General features: G+C 44.3%; 1 protein-coding gene across 1 annotated transcript; it reads left to right on the forward strand.

Moving 5' to 3' along the window:
• Window positions 1–741: 741 nt before the first annotated feature.
• Window positions 742–17,533, forward strand: sh3bp5b (SH3-domain binding protein 5b (BTK-associated)). Its single transcript, XM_010885292.5, has 9 exons — window positions 742–1,114; window positions 1,826–1,888; window positions 3,379–3,507; window positions 11,277–11,441; window positions 11,801–11,931; window positions 12,698–12,740; window positions 12,967–13,186; window positions 15,156–15,431; window positions 15,764–17,533. Exons 1-9 carry the CDS (start codon window positions 1,037–1,039, stop codon window positions 15,985–15,987), a joined length of 1,329 nt encoding a protein of 442 aa, XP_010883594.1. The 5' UTR covers window positions 742–1,036; the 3' UTR covers window positions 15,988–17,533.
• The last annotated feature ends 60 nt before the right edge of the window (window positions 17,534–17,593 follow it).

A 17,593-nucleotide genomic window follows, 5' to 3' on the forward strand; every position in this document is an offset into this window, starting at 1 on the left:
ATCACCTTTTATACCCATTGTAACCTCAATCTGCATTCCAGTCATCTCTGGCTTCTCTCTTTTCCCGAGTGCTGGTCACAGGGAATGAAAACAAGGGGACAGGATGTGGGCCTGAGGGAGGGTGAGAAGGACAACTTACAGTAAGCATCTGATTGGTCTTGATCGTGGCTATGTGTGTTTGTATGTGTCTATGGAACAATAGGATGATGTTACAGTAACTGCATTTTCTCTGTCAAACCTTCGTATGTGTCTCACTGTATTCAATGTCAAGACGTTTATTTTCTTGTATTATAGTGTTTATTATAGTTCGTTTTTATGCGGTTGTTTGTGTTTTTAATATTATTATTATTTTTTTAAAATCTCTATTTGAATCACTCAAGTAAAAAATACGTTGTTCATTGAACTAAATTTGGCCACGGTTTTTGTTTTTTATAAAACAATAGTTTTACAATAATGTTTACGAAATTATTAAGAAAATGAAAGCGCAATGGACAGGATTTGAACCCAGGCTGCGGTAGTTTATCATGTGCACTGGGTTACCCTGCACTTGTGTAGTCCAGTCCCATTATCGTGTTGATCAATTCTGGGCTACTTATATGTTTTATGTTATAAGTAGCCTATAGAGCGGATTTAACCAATCTAGGATCCTCGCAGCGGCCACTTCTATTACGACTGTTATACCATAGTACGTCGGTTGTAGTCGGTTACTCCGCAATAAAGTTATAAATAAATCGTTTTGCAGAGCACAAGGAGGCGTTACTTGGTGGTATCAGTGCAGAGTCATTTCATCATCGCTTGCTCATGCTCAGTTGGAAGGAGACAGCGCGGAGCGTCTATGGATGTTTTGCAAGATGATTATCACCATTGTCTCTTAATGGCCATTGTATCGATTTGAAATGCTAAAATTTTCAGACATGATAATGTTGCTGTCTGATTGAGCGTGTTTCTTCTAGTAGCATCTGTGTCGCGGTTACAGCTTCTGTTGGAGATTGGCTTTGTTTGCTCTGACAGCGCAACGTCGGCTTTATTAAACAGAATGGACAATTTGGAGAATGAAAACCGGTCTGACGAAGAGTTGGAATACGAAGAAGAGGAGGTTGACCCTAGAATTCAGGTTTGTTATAACAACAGTGTAACTTTGTTTTGATTATGCCTAACTAATCAATTTAGAATTATGAATACATAATTGAACGGTGTTTAGTATCCATTCTGCTCAATGTGCAGTATGAGACTATACATTCACTTGGTCATCGACTATCTGAATTGTGATCGTTTTTTGTTTTTTAATTATTTAAGTATTTGTCTACCTTGAACAAATGGTCGAAAAAAAATTATCACCATGGTTTTACGAGCCGATTAACGACAATGACGAGAATGGGTGGAGATACAATAATATTGTTCCAAACTTAATTGAAATGTACGCCTGTTGGTTATTAGTTCACGAAAAATCTGAATCTATTGTAGTGTATTTATTCTTATTTATGAGTTAGCAATGTTGTAGCCGCCACTTGCTTCGGATTTAATTAGATTGCATGGGAAATTAGAGTTGACACTCAGAGCATGTTGATATAGGTATTACTTCCGCTGTATCTTGGCCTGTTTATTTTAAGAGAACTGTGTAGACTTTAAGCTATGGGAATTTAATGTTTCTATAGAATAAGACGGTTGTCGTCTGTAGTTTTTGTTGAAACAAACGCTCTACTTATAGTGCCATGTAATAATTCATCCATGTGTAACACATTGCAGATGTTGCGGACCTCTCCAGAGACACTATAACATTTTTCTAGTTGTTGATCAATCTTGTCCTTTACTCGCCTTTGTGCAGGGAGAACTGGAGAAACTCAATCAGTCTACAGATGACATCAACAGATGTGAGACTGAACTGGAGGTAAGACAGTGACACACACATTTAAATTCTTAAGATGTACAATCTAACTCTAACCCAGAAATCCATATTCCCTAACTTGAACCTTTAACTCACCATAACCTTAACCTCAGTAACCAGACTGTTATGCCTAAACTTAACCTAACCCAAACCTTCAATCTAGAGCCTGGTGGGGACCTGCCATAAACCTTGTGAGGATCCGTTTTCAGGTTTTATTGTCTTTGTGATATTTGTAGTGTTATATGGTGATAGAGCAGCATAATCCACTACAGTTTTTCCTGTGATCATAAGATTCAATCCAGTTTTGACGAATACTCACTTGTGCTTTGAGTTCTGATACATCCCCTCTGTTTTGTTGTTGTGTCAGCAGCCAGTCAGATCAGTTTATTTGTAGATTCAGTTGGTTGGTGTTTGTCACTGCCCATCCATTGCCTCCATTGATCTTTAAATAAAATTAGGGTCTCAAAATACCATACAAAGACCTTTTTGGAAATACTAGGACAAGATAAAACCACAATTGATATTGATTTAATTAAATAACTTGGGGGGGGGGGGGGGGGGGGGGTCTTCTGAGGAGATACGTAGAAAAGGGGGACATTGACCCCATCCTCAATGTCCTACCTATCAATTTTTTTATAGCTAGCAACTACTTCTTGTTTTTCTGAGAATTAAATAATGCATGACATGGCTTGGTCGTTTGGGAGTTCTTGGAGAAACAGTATTGTTTTTCTCTGCAGGCTGGTAGGTATCTGATCCACATTTAACCAATACTGGCCTACCAGAACAGAACAGTGTTCTTCCGACCCTCTGATAAGAAAAGTTGAAAGGGGGGGATATGTTTGACAATACCACTGGTGCAGATTTATGTAACCTGTATAACATTGGCACACCTTCCCCAACAAGTTCTGGAAATGTCTTGTGCCTTATCTTGAGCGGTTTCCTGTAAATGTTCTTGGCTAGATTACGTTTGATATGATTGAATGTAGACCTGTCATTTTTGCTGGGGGATTTTATCTGCAAACAGTATGCAACTGAAGCCATGGTCATAGAAGGCCTTTTCTTATGACGCCATTGAAGCGCTTTTTATAGAGCTTTTTTTTGTGACTGTTTATTTGGTCTGAAGATCACATTGACGTAACTCCCTGTTAACTTGATCAAAGACTAATGTAATTTAGGACACTGGCCTTTTCACCATGGCAGAATCATTTAAAATTCTTAGAAATGTTTGTTGGCAATACCATGGGAAGGCCCAACCCAGATGAACAAATTAATTAAATTACATTCTGGAGTCTGAAGAAACACTTGGGTGTTGTAACATGTAACTTAATATTACTTCTAAATGCTGGTAGGTTAAATGGTCTTTGAGAACAAGGCCCTAATGTAATGACCTTAACATCAATGAGTATCACTGGACGTCTTCTGTTTGGGGAGATACATTGCAAACAAACAGTTGAAAATGTGCTACCGGTTATCCCTTTCTTCCTCCTCTCCAGGATGCAAGGCAGAAATTCCGCGCTGTGCTGGTGGAGGCCACGGTGAAGCTGGATGAGCTAGTTAAGAAGATTGGGAAGACCGTGGAGGAGTCCAAACCCTACTGGGAAGCCCGGAGAGTGGCTAGACAGGTGGGACCACAGTGGGCGGACAGGGAGACTGCACCCTGGGGATCTGGCCTTATATACTGGACTTAAAAATAGTCTGTTTATCAGAGACACTTTTTCTTCTTTGCCAGGGTTCTTAGGGATTTCTCCAAACTAGCACCATTGAAAACCATTAATAGGTTGACAACTATAATGTCTCAAAATCAGGTGTCTGGGTAATTGAATGACCTGCTTGGCCTTTCCATTTTTCCTAGTTGTCCATCTCTGCTGTAATGAGTTAACAGCTCCAGTGATAATCATCACTCCATATTGAGTGTCTCTTTGTGATGCTGGGATCTCTGGTCCCTATTCATCACAACAGAGGTATTTTGAGAAAGGAGCTGTGTTTCTTCCTACTGCTAATTTATAGAAAGAGCACTACAGCCACATTTATTTTGTGAAGCCCTTTTAACATCAGCAGTTGTCACAAAGTGCCTTTACAGATACCCGGCCTCAAACACCACAGAGACAGCAGTAAGACATTGAAGCACAATAGCTGGGACAACACCCTAGAAAGGCAGGCATTTAGGAAGAGACCTAGAGAGCTGCTAGACTCTAGGCCTCTGTGCTTGGTAAAGATTGTGTGGGTTGTTATAAGGTTGTAATTTGAGACATAAAACAATCTGTAGTGGACCATCAAGGTCAGATAAATAAAGACCTGTCAGTTATAGAGGAAATGTCAGTCATAGCATTCAAAGGTCGGGAGGGTCCAGGACATAAAAGGTCAATGCAGCAGGTCACCTCCACATCCTAATGACTCTTCAAACCCAACATCAGTGTTAAGTCCTAGCTGCTTAACCATTGACAGGAGGATGTTGTGAGAAACTCTGGCCTTGTTTTCCCTTTTTCACAAACATGTGCTATTTTAAGAGAGCAGAGCTGCTGCTACCTGATTTTCTAGATATTGGCTGTTAATTGCACACAGGTTTAACTAGGAACCAAACCATTTGACCTTTTGAAAATACAACCAGTTTTAGGCTTCTCTTATTTTGTTCATCATTGTACTATTGGTTCCATATTTGTTATTGTGTTCTCCTCAGTAGGGTAATCAACCTCTAGGGCCTTTTGAATGAGAGCTTCCCTGTGAGGTTGTTGTTTCAAGTCAATGCCCCTGGGATCACAACTGAATTTCGCTTACAGATGAAATTCTATGTTTGAGGTTATATTGTGTTCAGTTCCTGCGCTATTTATCTGAAAGCAAAGCCGTAGCATGTGTTTGAGGGATATAGAATGAATTTTTGTAACGTTTTCAATAGCAGAATGGTTGGAAGCTAGAATAATGATCTTCAGTTAGAATCAGTGGCAGGACCCTACAACCTGAAATCAGTGGTACTGGGTGCATAGGGCAATGATAGGGCACAGTTGTCTTCTCTCTCACACAGACACAGACGGGCCTCATCGATCAAAGGTGTGGTTCCAGCATTGCCAGAGCGTTTGAGGTTGAAATGGATTGGCAGTGTGGTCCAGTGAGGCGGTAAATGGCTGACTTTCTAACATGGTTGTGTTAATCCGAGTAAGCACATTTCTTCTCCTCCCCTCTTGTCAGTCTCCCTACTCCGTCCTCTACGTCAATAGTGCGTTGTCTGGTTTGTAACAGTTCTGTACTCTGACTTGGCATTTTATGTGAACGCCAGAAAGAGCAGCTACTCCGTGTGCGATCGCTAATGGGGATCAGGATCGAAATACACAGAACGGCCTCTTCGTTGACATGAGGCTCCTCCTCCATTTCTGTCCAATCCTCTTCAGTCGGTGTGTAGTTGAGAGAAGATGCCTGGCGGGAAAATTCGATCACGCTCATTGGTTTGTTGAACGTGCCAGTGAGCAATCCCAAGCCAAAGGTATGACCCACAGGGAGTGGCCCCACTCTGGGGTTGACCCACGACCTTGGTCACCATACCTGGAGGTGAGGCTGAACAAAGGCTTGCAGGGTCATTTGCCCTGGTTGTTGGAGAGACTTGTTGTATCACAAGTTATAGACTGAGGTGCCTTACTCACACGTCCTGGATAAGCCAAACATTTCCCCCTGACAGGGCTGGGAGCAGCAGAGAGATTGTAGAAACTGCATGTTATTACAGTCCAAACATGCATTCTTGCAAGGCAAGGAGAACATTATCTTTCCCTGTAAAGTTACTGGCTGTGGAAGAACAGGGGACTTTGTTCCAGACAGTCTTTTGCCAACAGCACACAGCAACCCAAACCCATTTATTAAACAGAGCTAGTATGACCCTGAGGATATGGAGATGGTGTCATTCTACCGTTCTGCAAGTCAAGAGACCATCTGTCTTTCTCTTCCCCTGTGGTGACATTTTGGCAAGCTTAGCACAGCGCAGACAATGGCCCTGGGGGCTAGGATAGGATAAAGGAATGAAGGGAGAGGAAAAAGGAAGCAGAGACAAGGTCTTGTCCCAGTGCCAAAGCCAGTCTGTCCTGTGGAGACCATTGGTGTTTTGGTCAGTCCTGGTTACATCACTGCTTTATCGAGCAGCACTGTAGTGGCTTTAATAAGAGCATCTCTGCCTGACAATGACTCAGTGCACCTGTGTGGGAGTCACTGTTGGCTGGGGTACGAATCAGCCTTGAACCCTGTCATAGGACAATGCTCCAACATGTTTTGGCCACAATAAAGGAGTTGTGCAATCACAGCTGATTGTCTAAAGGCCTGACATGTGTATGTGTTCTCTAGGGAATGACTCTCTACATTGTCTGTGGCTCAAGATCCAACAGGGAGTTGTTCACAGCAGGTGGTGATTCAGCGCATTAGTTGTGGGCTGGAACACTGAAGGTGGAGTCAAACTCCGGCATCCCAGTGTCCATGTCGGAACACCTTCACTTTGACTCTGTTCTGACTGACCTGACATCTACAGTGTCTAGCTTGTAGCAATTGTCCACAATGCATGATGATGTGCCACGTGTAGTTTAACAACTTCTCTACGGTTAACTCTGTTTATCTCTGATGGATATCTAGGGCAGTCACAGTTTAGCACAGCTGAATGAATTGACCTTTCTTTGAAGCAGAATTTAGGCCAAGGCTAGCCGAGCATGACTGACTGCAAAGACACAGAGGAATGTTTTACTGTCTGACTCTGAATTGTTGACCTCCAATTTTATACCCTTTTCACAAAGATTAATTGCCCTGCCTAATTCAGCAGAGATTGGCTCAGTTAGTTCAGCCTGAAAATGGCCGTGTCTTTTGATGCCGGAAGCTTTTCCTGTATTGGAGATGCTCGTGCTGAGAAATGTTTTGCCCAAACTCTCTGGCCTTTGAAGTCTCGGCAAATTCCTGTTTTTGCGAACGTTGTCAAATTTCTTCTGTGAAGATTATAGGACTGCTTAATATTTCAAAGCGTCTCTTGCTTGCTTGCAGCCACAAGCGTGAAAAAGTAGCAAAGAGACGTTTATCCTAAAGTGCCAGTTAACCAAATGAATTCTCAATTGGGGCTTCAAAGAGTGTGAGCATAGAATCATTTAAAGTAAGCTGTGTTGAGCAGGATTTGATTTTCTTACAAACAAAGACAAATACTAGTCTTATTATTAAGTTAGACTTCATGAAGTGCGCACAGCTTGCAGGAGAGGGCAAGACCAAGTAGAATAGAGTCTTTTTATCTATGAATAGCAGCAGAAATGCAGAAGTGTTGTTTACAGAGATCTTTAAGATCTTTCTTGAAGCCAAATATAGGCTTGTATGGACTGTGAAATCAATCCTTGACAGTTATTTAGCTGACGCTCTTATCCAGAGCGACTTACAGTTTGTGATGGCATGGTGGGATGAGCAGTCCTTTAACAGAACAGTGAAGAGCAACACAAATATTGGAATGTATTGAATAGACTGATGGTCTAGTCACGATGTTGCTTGGGCTGGTCTTCTGAAAGCTGCGCAGCAGGGTGTAACCTAAACAAACAGTCTAGAAGTAGGTCCTAACCTAGTTTAAGAACTGGATGTGCAGTATGTTTGTGAATATAAAATGAGTCCTGCTAATGCACAATACAAAGAAAAAATATGTAGCAGTGATAAAGTGGTTTACACAGTGATTTACAGTATGGGAAATCCTAATGTTGAACAAGATGACGAACTCAAAATCTGCCAGTTTTCTATAGGCAAAAGTATAGTAGTTCTCAACAGTATTCACTCCACTTAGACTTTTCTAAATGTCATTGTGTTACAACATGAAATTAAAATGGATTTAATTAGGAGTTTTTCCACAGTGATGCTTTTCCATCTAGTCTATAATGTCAAAGTGAACATTTAAAATCTGCAAATTGTTATACATTTATTATAAATAAAGCTGAAGTTAATATGACACACCCACGTGAGCTTTGGTGAACAGTTGTCTTCAGAAGTCACATCATTAATTGAATATATCCACCTGTGTGCAATTTAGGTGTTTCACGTTATTTCAGGTGAGGTACAGTACACCTGTCTCTGGGAGGTCCCACAGTTTTTTAGTGCAATTCCTAACCATACTACATCAAGAACACGATGGAACATTCCAAGCAAATCTGGAATAAGGTTTTTCAAAAGCACCAATCAGGGGTTAGGATCTAGGAACATTTCCAAGGCATTGAATGTTCTCCGGAGCACAGTAAAGTCCATTATTAAGAAACTGAGAGTATTTGGCAAGTTTTGCAGGTGGTGGCCACAGATAATTGCTCTCTCCTTATCCACCCTGACTGATTCTTCACCAATTTTGCATTTTGCTAGTGTCCTTGTCAGTACTGGTAGCATGCAGTACCTGCAGCCCATTCAGGTAGTCCAGCTCCTCCAGGATGGCACATCAATACGTACCATCACAAGAAGGTTTGCTGTGTCTCCCAGTTCAGTCTCAAGAGCATCAATGAGATACCATGAGATGGGCCGTTACACAAGGAGAGCTGGACAGGGCCATAGAAGGGCATCAACCCTGCAGCAGGACTGGTAACTGCTTCTTTGTGCAAAGAGGAACAGGAGCAGCACTGCCAGAGCCCTACAAAATGACCTCCAGCGGGCTACTGGTGTGCATGTTTCTGACCAAACTGTCAGAAACAGACTCCACGAGGGTGGCATGAGGGCCCAACATCCTCTAGTGGGACCTGTGCTCACAGCCCAGCACCGTGCAGCTCGATTGGCCTTCAGTTCTCATATCCGTGCTCCTCCAAGGACATCACTGACCCACACGTGAAAGAGACATGGTGAACGTTATGCAGCCTGCAACATCATCCAGCATGACCGGTTTGGCGGTGGGTCAGTGATGGTCTGGGGAGGCATGTCCTTGGAGGGTCGCACAGACCTCCACCTGCTAGCCAATGGTACCCTGACTGCTGTAAAGGTACCGGGATGAAATGCTCAGACCCATCGTCAGACCTTACGCTGGTGCAGTGGGCCCTGGGTTCCTCCCGGTGCAGGACAATGCCCGGACTCATGTGGCCAGAGTGTGTAGGCAGTTTCTGGATGACGAAGACATTGATGCCATTGACTGGCGCTCACGTTCCCCAGACCTGAATCCAATTGAGAACCTCTGGGACGTCATGTATCGGTGCATCCGACTCCACCAAGTAGCGCCCCAGACTGTCCAGCTGATTTAAAGAAGAAATAACACGGTCCTTCTTTAGACTAGTAGAGTATCTGAAGCATCAGCAATTGTGGGTTTGATTGCAGTCTCAATGTGGCCAGAAACAAAACATTTTCTGCTGGAATTTGTCAATCTATTCTTGTGGTTTTTCCATGCGAGACAACGTTGTGTACAACATTGTGTACTCCTCCCTTCACAGAGTAACGCAAACTGTCTCTAACCAGAATAGAAAGAGTGGGAGGCCCCGGTGCACAGCCGAGCAAGAGGATTTATTTCTTCTAAAAACAAGGACATTTCTATGTGATCCCAAATAACTGACCGGTGGTGTACAGCCCAGCGTTTCAAATATAGCCTAGGTTTCATTTCTAGGCATTCAGTCTCATGCCTCATTAATCCGGTGTTGTGGGTGACGTTGGTTAGCCTTTGGTTGGACCCAACACGCTCTTGTGCACGCCAAGCCATGTCATGTGAAGGTCTGTGGTAGGGTCACGTTATCCCAACAATGTTGAGGTTGTTTAGGTCATGCTGACTTGGCATTTGGAAGGATTATTGAATTACCGTAATATGGAATGGGATGTTGTTGCCCCAAATGAGACAGGCTACCATAACTGGAAAAACAGACTAGAACGGTGTCTGCTAACTCTGATAAGTGAAAGTTAGTATTTGACTTGGCACTCGTCATCCAGAAAACGTTGGAATATTTTTGCCTAGTCAATGTGTTCTCACGTGCCGACAGATGCATTGTATTCCATGTATACTCTTTTGGGGGGTTGAGTCAATACTTTTTTGGTACACACTTAGTAGTGTGTAGTTTGGTACTAGCTCTGGGGGCTATGTCAGTTACCATGATTGACAGATTTGAGGAGACATGGTCAAAATGGAAGTATTTCAGCATAGGGAGTGCTTTACTGTACACTGAGGAAGTGGTATGGTGAGCTTCCCCTTGATTCTGTACTTGACTGTAATAAAGGCTACAGTATGGAACTGTTTTGAAGTGGTTTCTGCATAACTATTATGTTGGGCTAAAATACGAAGTGACAAACAGTAGTTGTGATCAAAGTGGTATTGTATGTTCTTCAACGGTTGACATCAGAACGGAGTGTTCAGAATGGGAAGATATGAAAGAGACGATGCCTAATGCTGATACCAGTACATGTGAGAATCGTGTGTCTCTGTGTGTGTATGTGTCTCTGTCTCGCTCACACTCACACCATTACTTGAGAGCAGGACAAAACATTTTGACAATCCTCCCCCACTGTCTTTTGTTTATACAAGCATTAAGTCAAGGTCATGCAGTCTGTTTTCTTGTCATATGTCCTTTGTTAAGTATATCTTGTGCAACAGCGTTTTGCATAGTTGGATACAAGCACTTTGGTAGCTTGTTTGTTATTATGCCTCATTTCATGTTTTACTGCTGACTCAATCACTAATTTGGTTTATAAATGTTAATGTTTGAGCTGAAAGTTTTGGCAGTGCTGAGGAAATGTGTTAACGTGTTAATTCTATCATAGAGGGACAGTGGATATAGTTGCTTCGTGACTAAAGAGTCCATTCATTTCCTGTGAGAGGAAAGATGTGTACAGGTCAAGGATATGCTCTAGTACATGGCCATTGGCCAGCTGACGGTGGTGGCATGGTTTGACAGATGGCCAGACCTGAACAGCTTAATATTTCATGCTTACAGAAAACCTGTCTGGTGCCAGGGCCTCTTGTGGTGCCCACCTGTTCCAAAACCCTCTGCCCAAGACCAGCTCGAGGCCCAGTCTTTGTTACAATACCCTCTGCCCAAGACCAGCTCGAGGCCCAGTTTTTGTTACAATTCCCTCTGCCCAAGACCAGCTAGAGGCCCAGTCATTGGTACAATACCCTCTACCCAAGACCAGCTTGAGGCCCAGTCATTGGTACAATACCCTCTACCCAAGACCAGCTTGAGGCCCAGTCATTGGTACAATACCCTCTACCCAAGACCAGCTTGAGGCCCAGTCATTGGTACAATACCCTCTGCCAAAGCCCAGATAGAGGCCCAGTCATTATTCTGTCTGCTGGAGGCTCATCACGTCTGATTCTGCTGGAGACCCAGCGAGCCTCTTCCCTGGCTGCCATAACCTTGTGACTACACAGTGTGCTAGCCAGACTAGTGAAGGTCTGGTTATGTAGCAGTCTCCATGCTAGTCCATATCTGATGTACACTTTTTTCCCATTGGCCAGGCTCAGCTTGAGGCTCAAAGAGCCACCCAGGACTTCCAGAGGGCCACAGAGGTGCTACGGGCAGCCAAGGAGACCATCGCCCTGGCAGAACAGAGGCTGCTGGAGGAAGACACCAGGCAGTTTGACTCTGCCTGGCAGGAGATGCTCAACCACGCCACCCAGAGGGTGAGTACTATGCAACATGGAGAAGGGTAGGAAGGAATGGGCTCATCGCTGAAGCATTAGCAAACCTAATGTTGATACCTAAATGTTGTTATTCAAAGGTTAGTCATTTCTCAATGTCTCCTAAGAATATATTCTTTTTCAAGTAGATTATGTAATGTGCTTATTGGGCAATAGAGGGATTTGAAGAAAGGGAGAGAATTGTAGGTTGCAATTCTTGTGGACAGTGTGCCAACAATTTCTTTTTTAAGATGCACAGGTTTCACGACTGATAATGTGGATGGAAATCAATGACGCAAAACATAGGTAGTCCTGTGTGTATAGCTGCCAGATCAAGATTGAGTTCTGATTGGCTGTTGCAGGTAATGGAGGCAGAGCATACGAAAACGCGGAGTGAGCTGGTGCATAAGGAAACTGCAGCCAAGTACACGGCAGCGATGGGCCGCATGAAACAGTTGGAGAAGAAACTCAAACGCACGATCAACAAATCCAAGTGAGTCCAACTTAGACACACTATTTAATAAAAAAAAACACTGCATCAACTATGAAATGATCCCGACACCCATATTTATACATCCATATACAGCTCCGGAGAGAATTAAGAGACCACTGCACCCTTTTCTTTCCTTTCCAAAAAAGTTGAAAAGGAAGGTTTTGAGTGAGGAACAGAAGGCCAACCTTCCTTTTCAACTTTTTTGGAAAGGAAAGAAAAATGTGCAGTGGTCTCTTAATTTTTTCGGGCACTGTATATTTGTCGACTTTGACTATTTGAGAAACATTTTTAAGAGAACAAAATCTTTTAAAAATGAAATATGCATTGAAATTTAATTATTTAATGTATTCATTAGACCACAACATGAGCCAAGATGTGCTAGTATAAAATGCTTTAACAAAGGTCTTTACATGACCGTAGTCTCCATGGACAATTTTCCAACTGGGACTGAGAGACTTGCAGCTTCCTTAGCTCAATATCAAAGAGTCATGAAGTCAGTATGGCTGAAAGCTAGTCCTCCATGTCATGAAGATGAGCTGACGTGGAGAGTATTTTCACAGTTGGGTCTCAATGCCTAAGCTCTGACAGCCTAATCTTTTCTCCACAGTTTGCTCATCCAATGTGTCAGCCCCCATGTCTCATCCTGTTGCCTTGGTGATATGTACTGTGCTATTCCACTTGTTTTCATCCCCTCTAATATTTCTTGTTGTCCTCCCCCTCCTCGCTCTTTTTATTTATTTATTTTTGCTTTACCTCTCTTTGACAGACCTTACTTTGAGTTGAAGGCGAAGTACTATCTACAGCTTGAGGTACATGTACACCATAATTTACCACACAATTATAGTTTTGTTATACTGATGTGATCGATGTCAGAAGGAGATTTACCGTGAACACATTAGCATGTCATGTGAGTTTTATACCATTTATTGTGGTGATTGTTTTTTCTTTGTCCATGTGGATTTGTGTCCCCTTATCTATACCAAGCAAAGGCTAACAATGACAATGCTAACACTGACTACTTTTCTTCATCGGTAGCACCTAAAGAAAAATGTTGATGAGCTGCAGGCCAAGCTGAGCCAGGCCAAAGAGGAGTACAAGACTGCTCTGAGAAACCTGGAGATTATCTCAGACGAGATCCACGAACGCCGACGCAACTCGACCATGGGCCCCCGGGGAAGGGGCGTGGGCGCAGAGGGAGACTGTGTCGCCGGGGACGACATTGCCAGCTTCAAAATGGAGTCCGATGGAATCTCTAGTGGGTACACTTACAATACATGATGTTCCTACGATTTCCATCCCACGCCTAAACTGCAGAAAATATGATCAGCATAAACTGTAGCTTGACTGCCAACTCTGCCTAGTTCTAACTATTTGCTGGGTATATTCGTTTAAAAGAAATTCCTGTTTAATTTCTGCATAAAATCACATGACGTGTACAAAGGAAATGAATACCAGCGCTTGTTTCTTCCTGTCATAGCTTCATGGGTTCACTTATGGCACTATAATTCCATGCGTGTTTAATAAATAAACACTCTTCTACAGAGAACTGCTGTGGTTGAGCTCAGGCATTAGTAATGTGCTGAATATTTAGGGAGGCTTGATGGGATGGTCCAGGCAGTGTGTCACTTCCCATTGACCTGAATGATGGGCTGTCGGATAATGTTGCCATGGTAACCTCTCAGAAATGTTGGCTGACCCAGTTTGATGCCAGTGTCTGATGTTATTGCTGATGCGCATTAACCCACGGAGTCAGTCATGTGCTGCAGTTGATTGTCTTAAGGTAGAGGTAGTAAAGTGTCTGTCTTTGAAAGCTGATGGCAGTTAACAAATCAGCCAGTCGTCCTTAATTCAAGGTCATAAAAATATTCTGCAATAAAAACATTCCTTCAAATCTGCATCCTTGTTGGAATGCAGGGTCTTTGACCTACAAGGAAAGAGAACTGGCAGGAAGCAGGAGATTGGGAGTGAAATGGTTTGGGTGATTAAGGGGAGTGATAGTGAGGAACAGCTGGTGAGTGCTGAAAAAAGATAGAGGAGATTAAGACAATGTTTACACAGTCAGTCAGCCCATTTGGGTTCATTTGTTTCACCAATGGTCTTAATCACATCAGCTCTGAAGATCTGATGTCAAATGACAAGTTTGTGAAGGAAGACCAGGATTGTCTGTCCACTCAGCCTGCCTTCCTCTGTCTGTCCACTCAGCCTGCCTTCCTCTGTCTGTCTGTCCACTCAGCCTGCCTTCCTCTGTCTGTCTGTCCACTCAGCCTGCCTTCATCTGTCTGTCTGTCTACTCAGCCTGCCTTCCTCTGTCTGCCTGTCTACTCAGCCTGCCTTCCTCTGTCTGCCTGTCTACTCAGCCTGCCTTCCTCTGTCTGTCTGTCTACTCAGCCTGCCTTCCTCTGTCTGCCTGTCTACTCAGCCTGCCTTCCTCTGTCTGCCTGTCTACTCAGCCTGCCTTCCTCTGTCTGCCTGTCTACTCAGCCTGCCTTCCTCTGTCTGCCTGTCTACTCAGCCTGCCTTCCTCTGTCTGCCTGTCTACTCAGCCTGCCTTCCTCTGTCTGCCTGTCTACTCAGCCTGCCTTCCTCTGTCTGCCTGTCTACTCAGCCTGCCTTCCTCTGTCTGCCTGTCTACTCAGCCTGCCTTCCTCTGTCTGCCTGTCTACTCAGCCTGCCTTCCTCTGTCTGCCTGTCTACTCAGCCTGCCTTCCTCTGTCTGCCTGTCTACTCAGCCTGCCTTCCTCTGTCTGCCTGTCTACTCAGCCTGCCTTCCTCTGTCTGCCTGTCCACTCAGCCTGCCTTCCTCTGTCTGCCTGTCCACTCAGCCTGCCTTCCTCTGTCTGTCTGTCCACTCAGCCTGCCTTCCTCTGTCTGTCTGTCTGTCCACTCAGCCTGCCTTCCTCTGTCTGTCTGTCTGTCCACTCAGCCTGCCTTCCTCTGTCTGTCTGTCTGTCCACTCAGCCTGCCTTCCTCTGTCTGTCTGTCTGTCCACTCAGCCTGCCTTCCTCTGTCTGTCTGTCTACTCAGCCTGCCTTCCTCTGTCTGTCTGTCTGTCCACTCAGCCTGCCTTCCTCTGTCTGTCTGTCTGTCCACTCAGCCTGCCTTCCTCTGTCTGTCTGTCTACTCAGCCTGCCTTCCTCTGTCTGTCTGTCTACTCAGCCTGCCTTCCCCTATCTGTCTGTCCGTCCGTCCATCTACTCAGTCTGCCTTCCCCTGTCTCTCTGCAGTGATGTCAGAGTCCTTTGAGGATGAGACCTGCAGCAGCGCCATGTCGGAGGAAGACTCTGAGACCCGCTCCACCTGCAGCATCCCCCGGGACCTCCCATCGCCCTGCCCTTCCTCCTCCTGCTCCTCCTCCTCTTCCCCTGCTCCCTCCTCACGCCCCTGCAGTCTGGACCTGCCCAGCCCTGTCTCGCTGTCTGACTTCGGCCTCATCTCGCCCATCCTGGGACCGCGCAGCGAATGCAGCGGGGCGTCGTCTCCTGACTGTGACCTGGAGAGAGGTGGGTGGAGCTGATCATCTTTCTTCAGTCTGTGTGGTGTAAATGGAAAAAGGACAGCGGGGTGAGGGCATCTAATTTCAGGAAGTTCCTCATCTGCTGTCCTTGTGACCCTGAGGACCAGAGAGGACCCTTAGTCTTTGTTATAGGTCCGAGCAGGTGCACAGCCTCAGGCCAGCAGTACCGCTGGGGAGGCCTTTGCCTTTCAGCTGTGTCCCTGTGAGCCGGTCTCAACCGCTGAGAATGGTTAGTGTAGGTCAGTCAGCCACAGTGGAAATGTAGCAAAAATGTGTGTGTTTTTCATATATGACCAGGCTCACGTCTCTGTGTTTTAGGTGACAGAGCTGAGGGCGCGGAGGGTGAGCTGGACAACGCCGTAAACAACAACAGCACCTCCATTCCAAACACCAAGAAGACCACAGGCCTGGAGGGCCGCCTCAGCTTCCTGTCCCTCCGACGCTCACGCATCGACAGCACCAAGAACGCCGAACGCAACCTCCAAAGCCGCTCCCCGACCCTCAACCCTCTCCAAGCTGCGGTCTTGGTTAACGGGGTGTGATGAGGAAAAACAAATCCACAAACAACCCCCATCACCGGCAGGCTATGTGTGCATATGTGTTGCTTTGCCAGTAACCACACACACACTCCATTTTAAACCATGAACAATTGAAATGAGACTGGCAAACTGCCTTTGTAGTAGAATACAAACTCAATGGTCAGTGTGTGTATACAGTTCCTATGGATCATGATTAGATGTAGACCCAGGCTGGGTGAAGATTGAAAGGCTCCACAGTTTATAGGCTTCCCATAATTCCCTGCTGTACTACCCAAGCAAGACTGGCTAACATCCTGAGGGTGGGGCCTCGTGACATAACGGGAGGGGAGATAGTGTCGTTATGTTTTCTCTTGTTTCTAGACAAAATTCACTCCTACTTAAAATGTAGAAAGGTTATTTATAAAACTGTGCCATCTATTTTACTTACACAGACAATTGTAACGACCGTGTATCCAGCATTAATAGCAATACGTGCTGTGCTTTTAAAAAGAGCATTCAAGGCCAACTTGACCAAGAATTTGATTTTTAAAATACATTTAATGAGTGAATGTTCGATAAATATCTGTTCTAGCTTGATGTGTTAAGTTATATTATCTCACAGATACTTGATGTGAATATTCTGCCCTCTTTGTAATCCTGTATACAGCATATAGATGCTATAATGAGTCCTCAGGGCCGGATTAACCAACGTTTTGTATTGCACAACTCATTCCAAGCCAGCAGTCTAAATGTGAATCTATATTGCCAAATGTGTGAAGTTAAAATGGAATTGAACAAGAATGGAAGAAATGTTCCCGGTGAGGCAAGATATTCCTTATGCTTTTCATCCTGTTGTTCATCAGTGTCACACTGTGGGACCAGGGAGATGAGTGGGCAGCCCCCCTATCCATCTCCCTGTCACCGCATCTACATCACCCTGAACTGTGGGACAACCACCACCCTGTTACACTAACAACTGAGCAATAGTGCAAGAACTCCTGATAATCATATCTGCCCAAGGATCATTTCACATATGTGGGCAATGAAAACGGCTAGCCCGTTAATACTCAGTCTGAGGAGGGCTTTGTCTCGGATGGAGAATGAGGCCATTTCTGGAAACTGAATGATTGTTTCTGGTAGACACTTCGCTACTGTATGTAGTTGATCCTTGCTGGCCAAAGTGGGCTGCAGTAGACTAGGGTGTTCGTGAGGTCTAGTTGTCTGTCTCAAATAGTCTTAAAAATGGCTTCCTCTTGTGGTCTTCTTACGCTGCATGACCACATGTAAAATGTGTTAGGTCATTTATTTGAGGAAATGAGAAGAAGCTGTAGCAGAAGTGTGTTGGTATACAGTAGATGTACTCCTGTGATCACCAGTCTTTATGTACTGTATGGAAATGTAACGTCTATGTACCTCTGTCACCCTTTGGTGTGAAATATGATTACACGACAACTTCACTCATAGCAGCATTTTTCCAGTGGGTCTTGTCATGGTGGAACACCTTTCCATCGTCTTTCTAAAGCTTATGTGCCTGTTTTCAAAAAGTTTAAATAAACTGATGTTCAATGTAGTAGGCCTATTTTCATTTCTTACAATCTTTCTACAATGTCAAACTGTTGATTATATTTGC

This window comes from Esox lucius, chromosome 20 (assembly GCF_011004845.1).
Source record: "Esox lucius isolate fEsoLuc1 chromosome 20, fEsoLuc1.pri, whole genome shotgun sequence".
NCBI classification, from domain to species: Eukaryota; Metazoa; Chordata; class Actinopteri; order Esociformes; family Esocidae; genus Esox; species Esox lucius.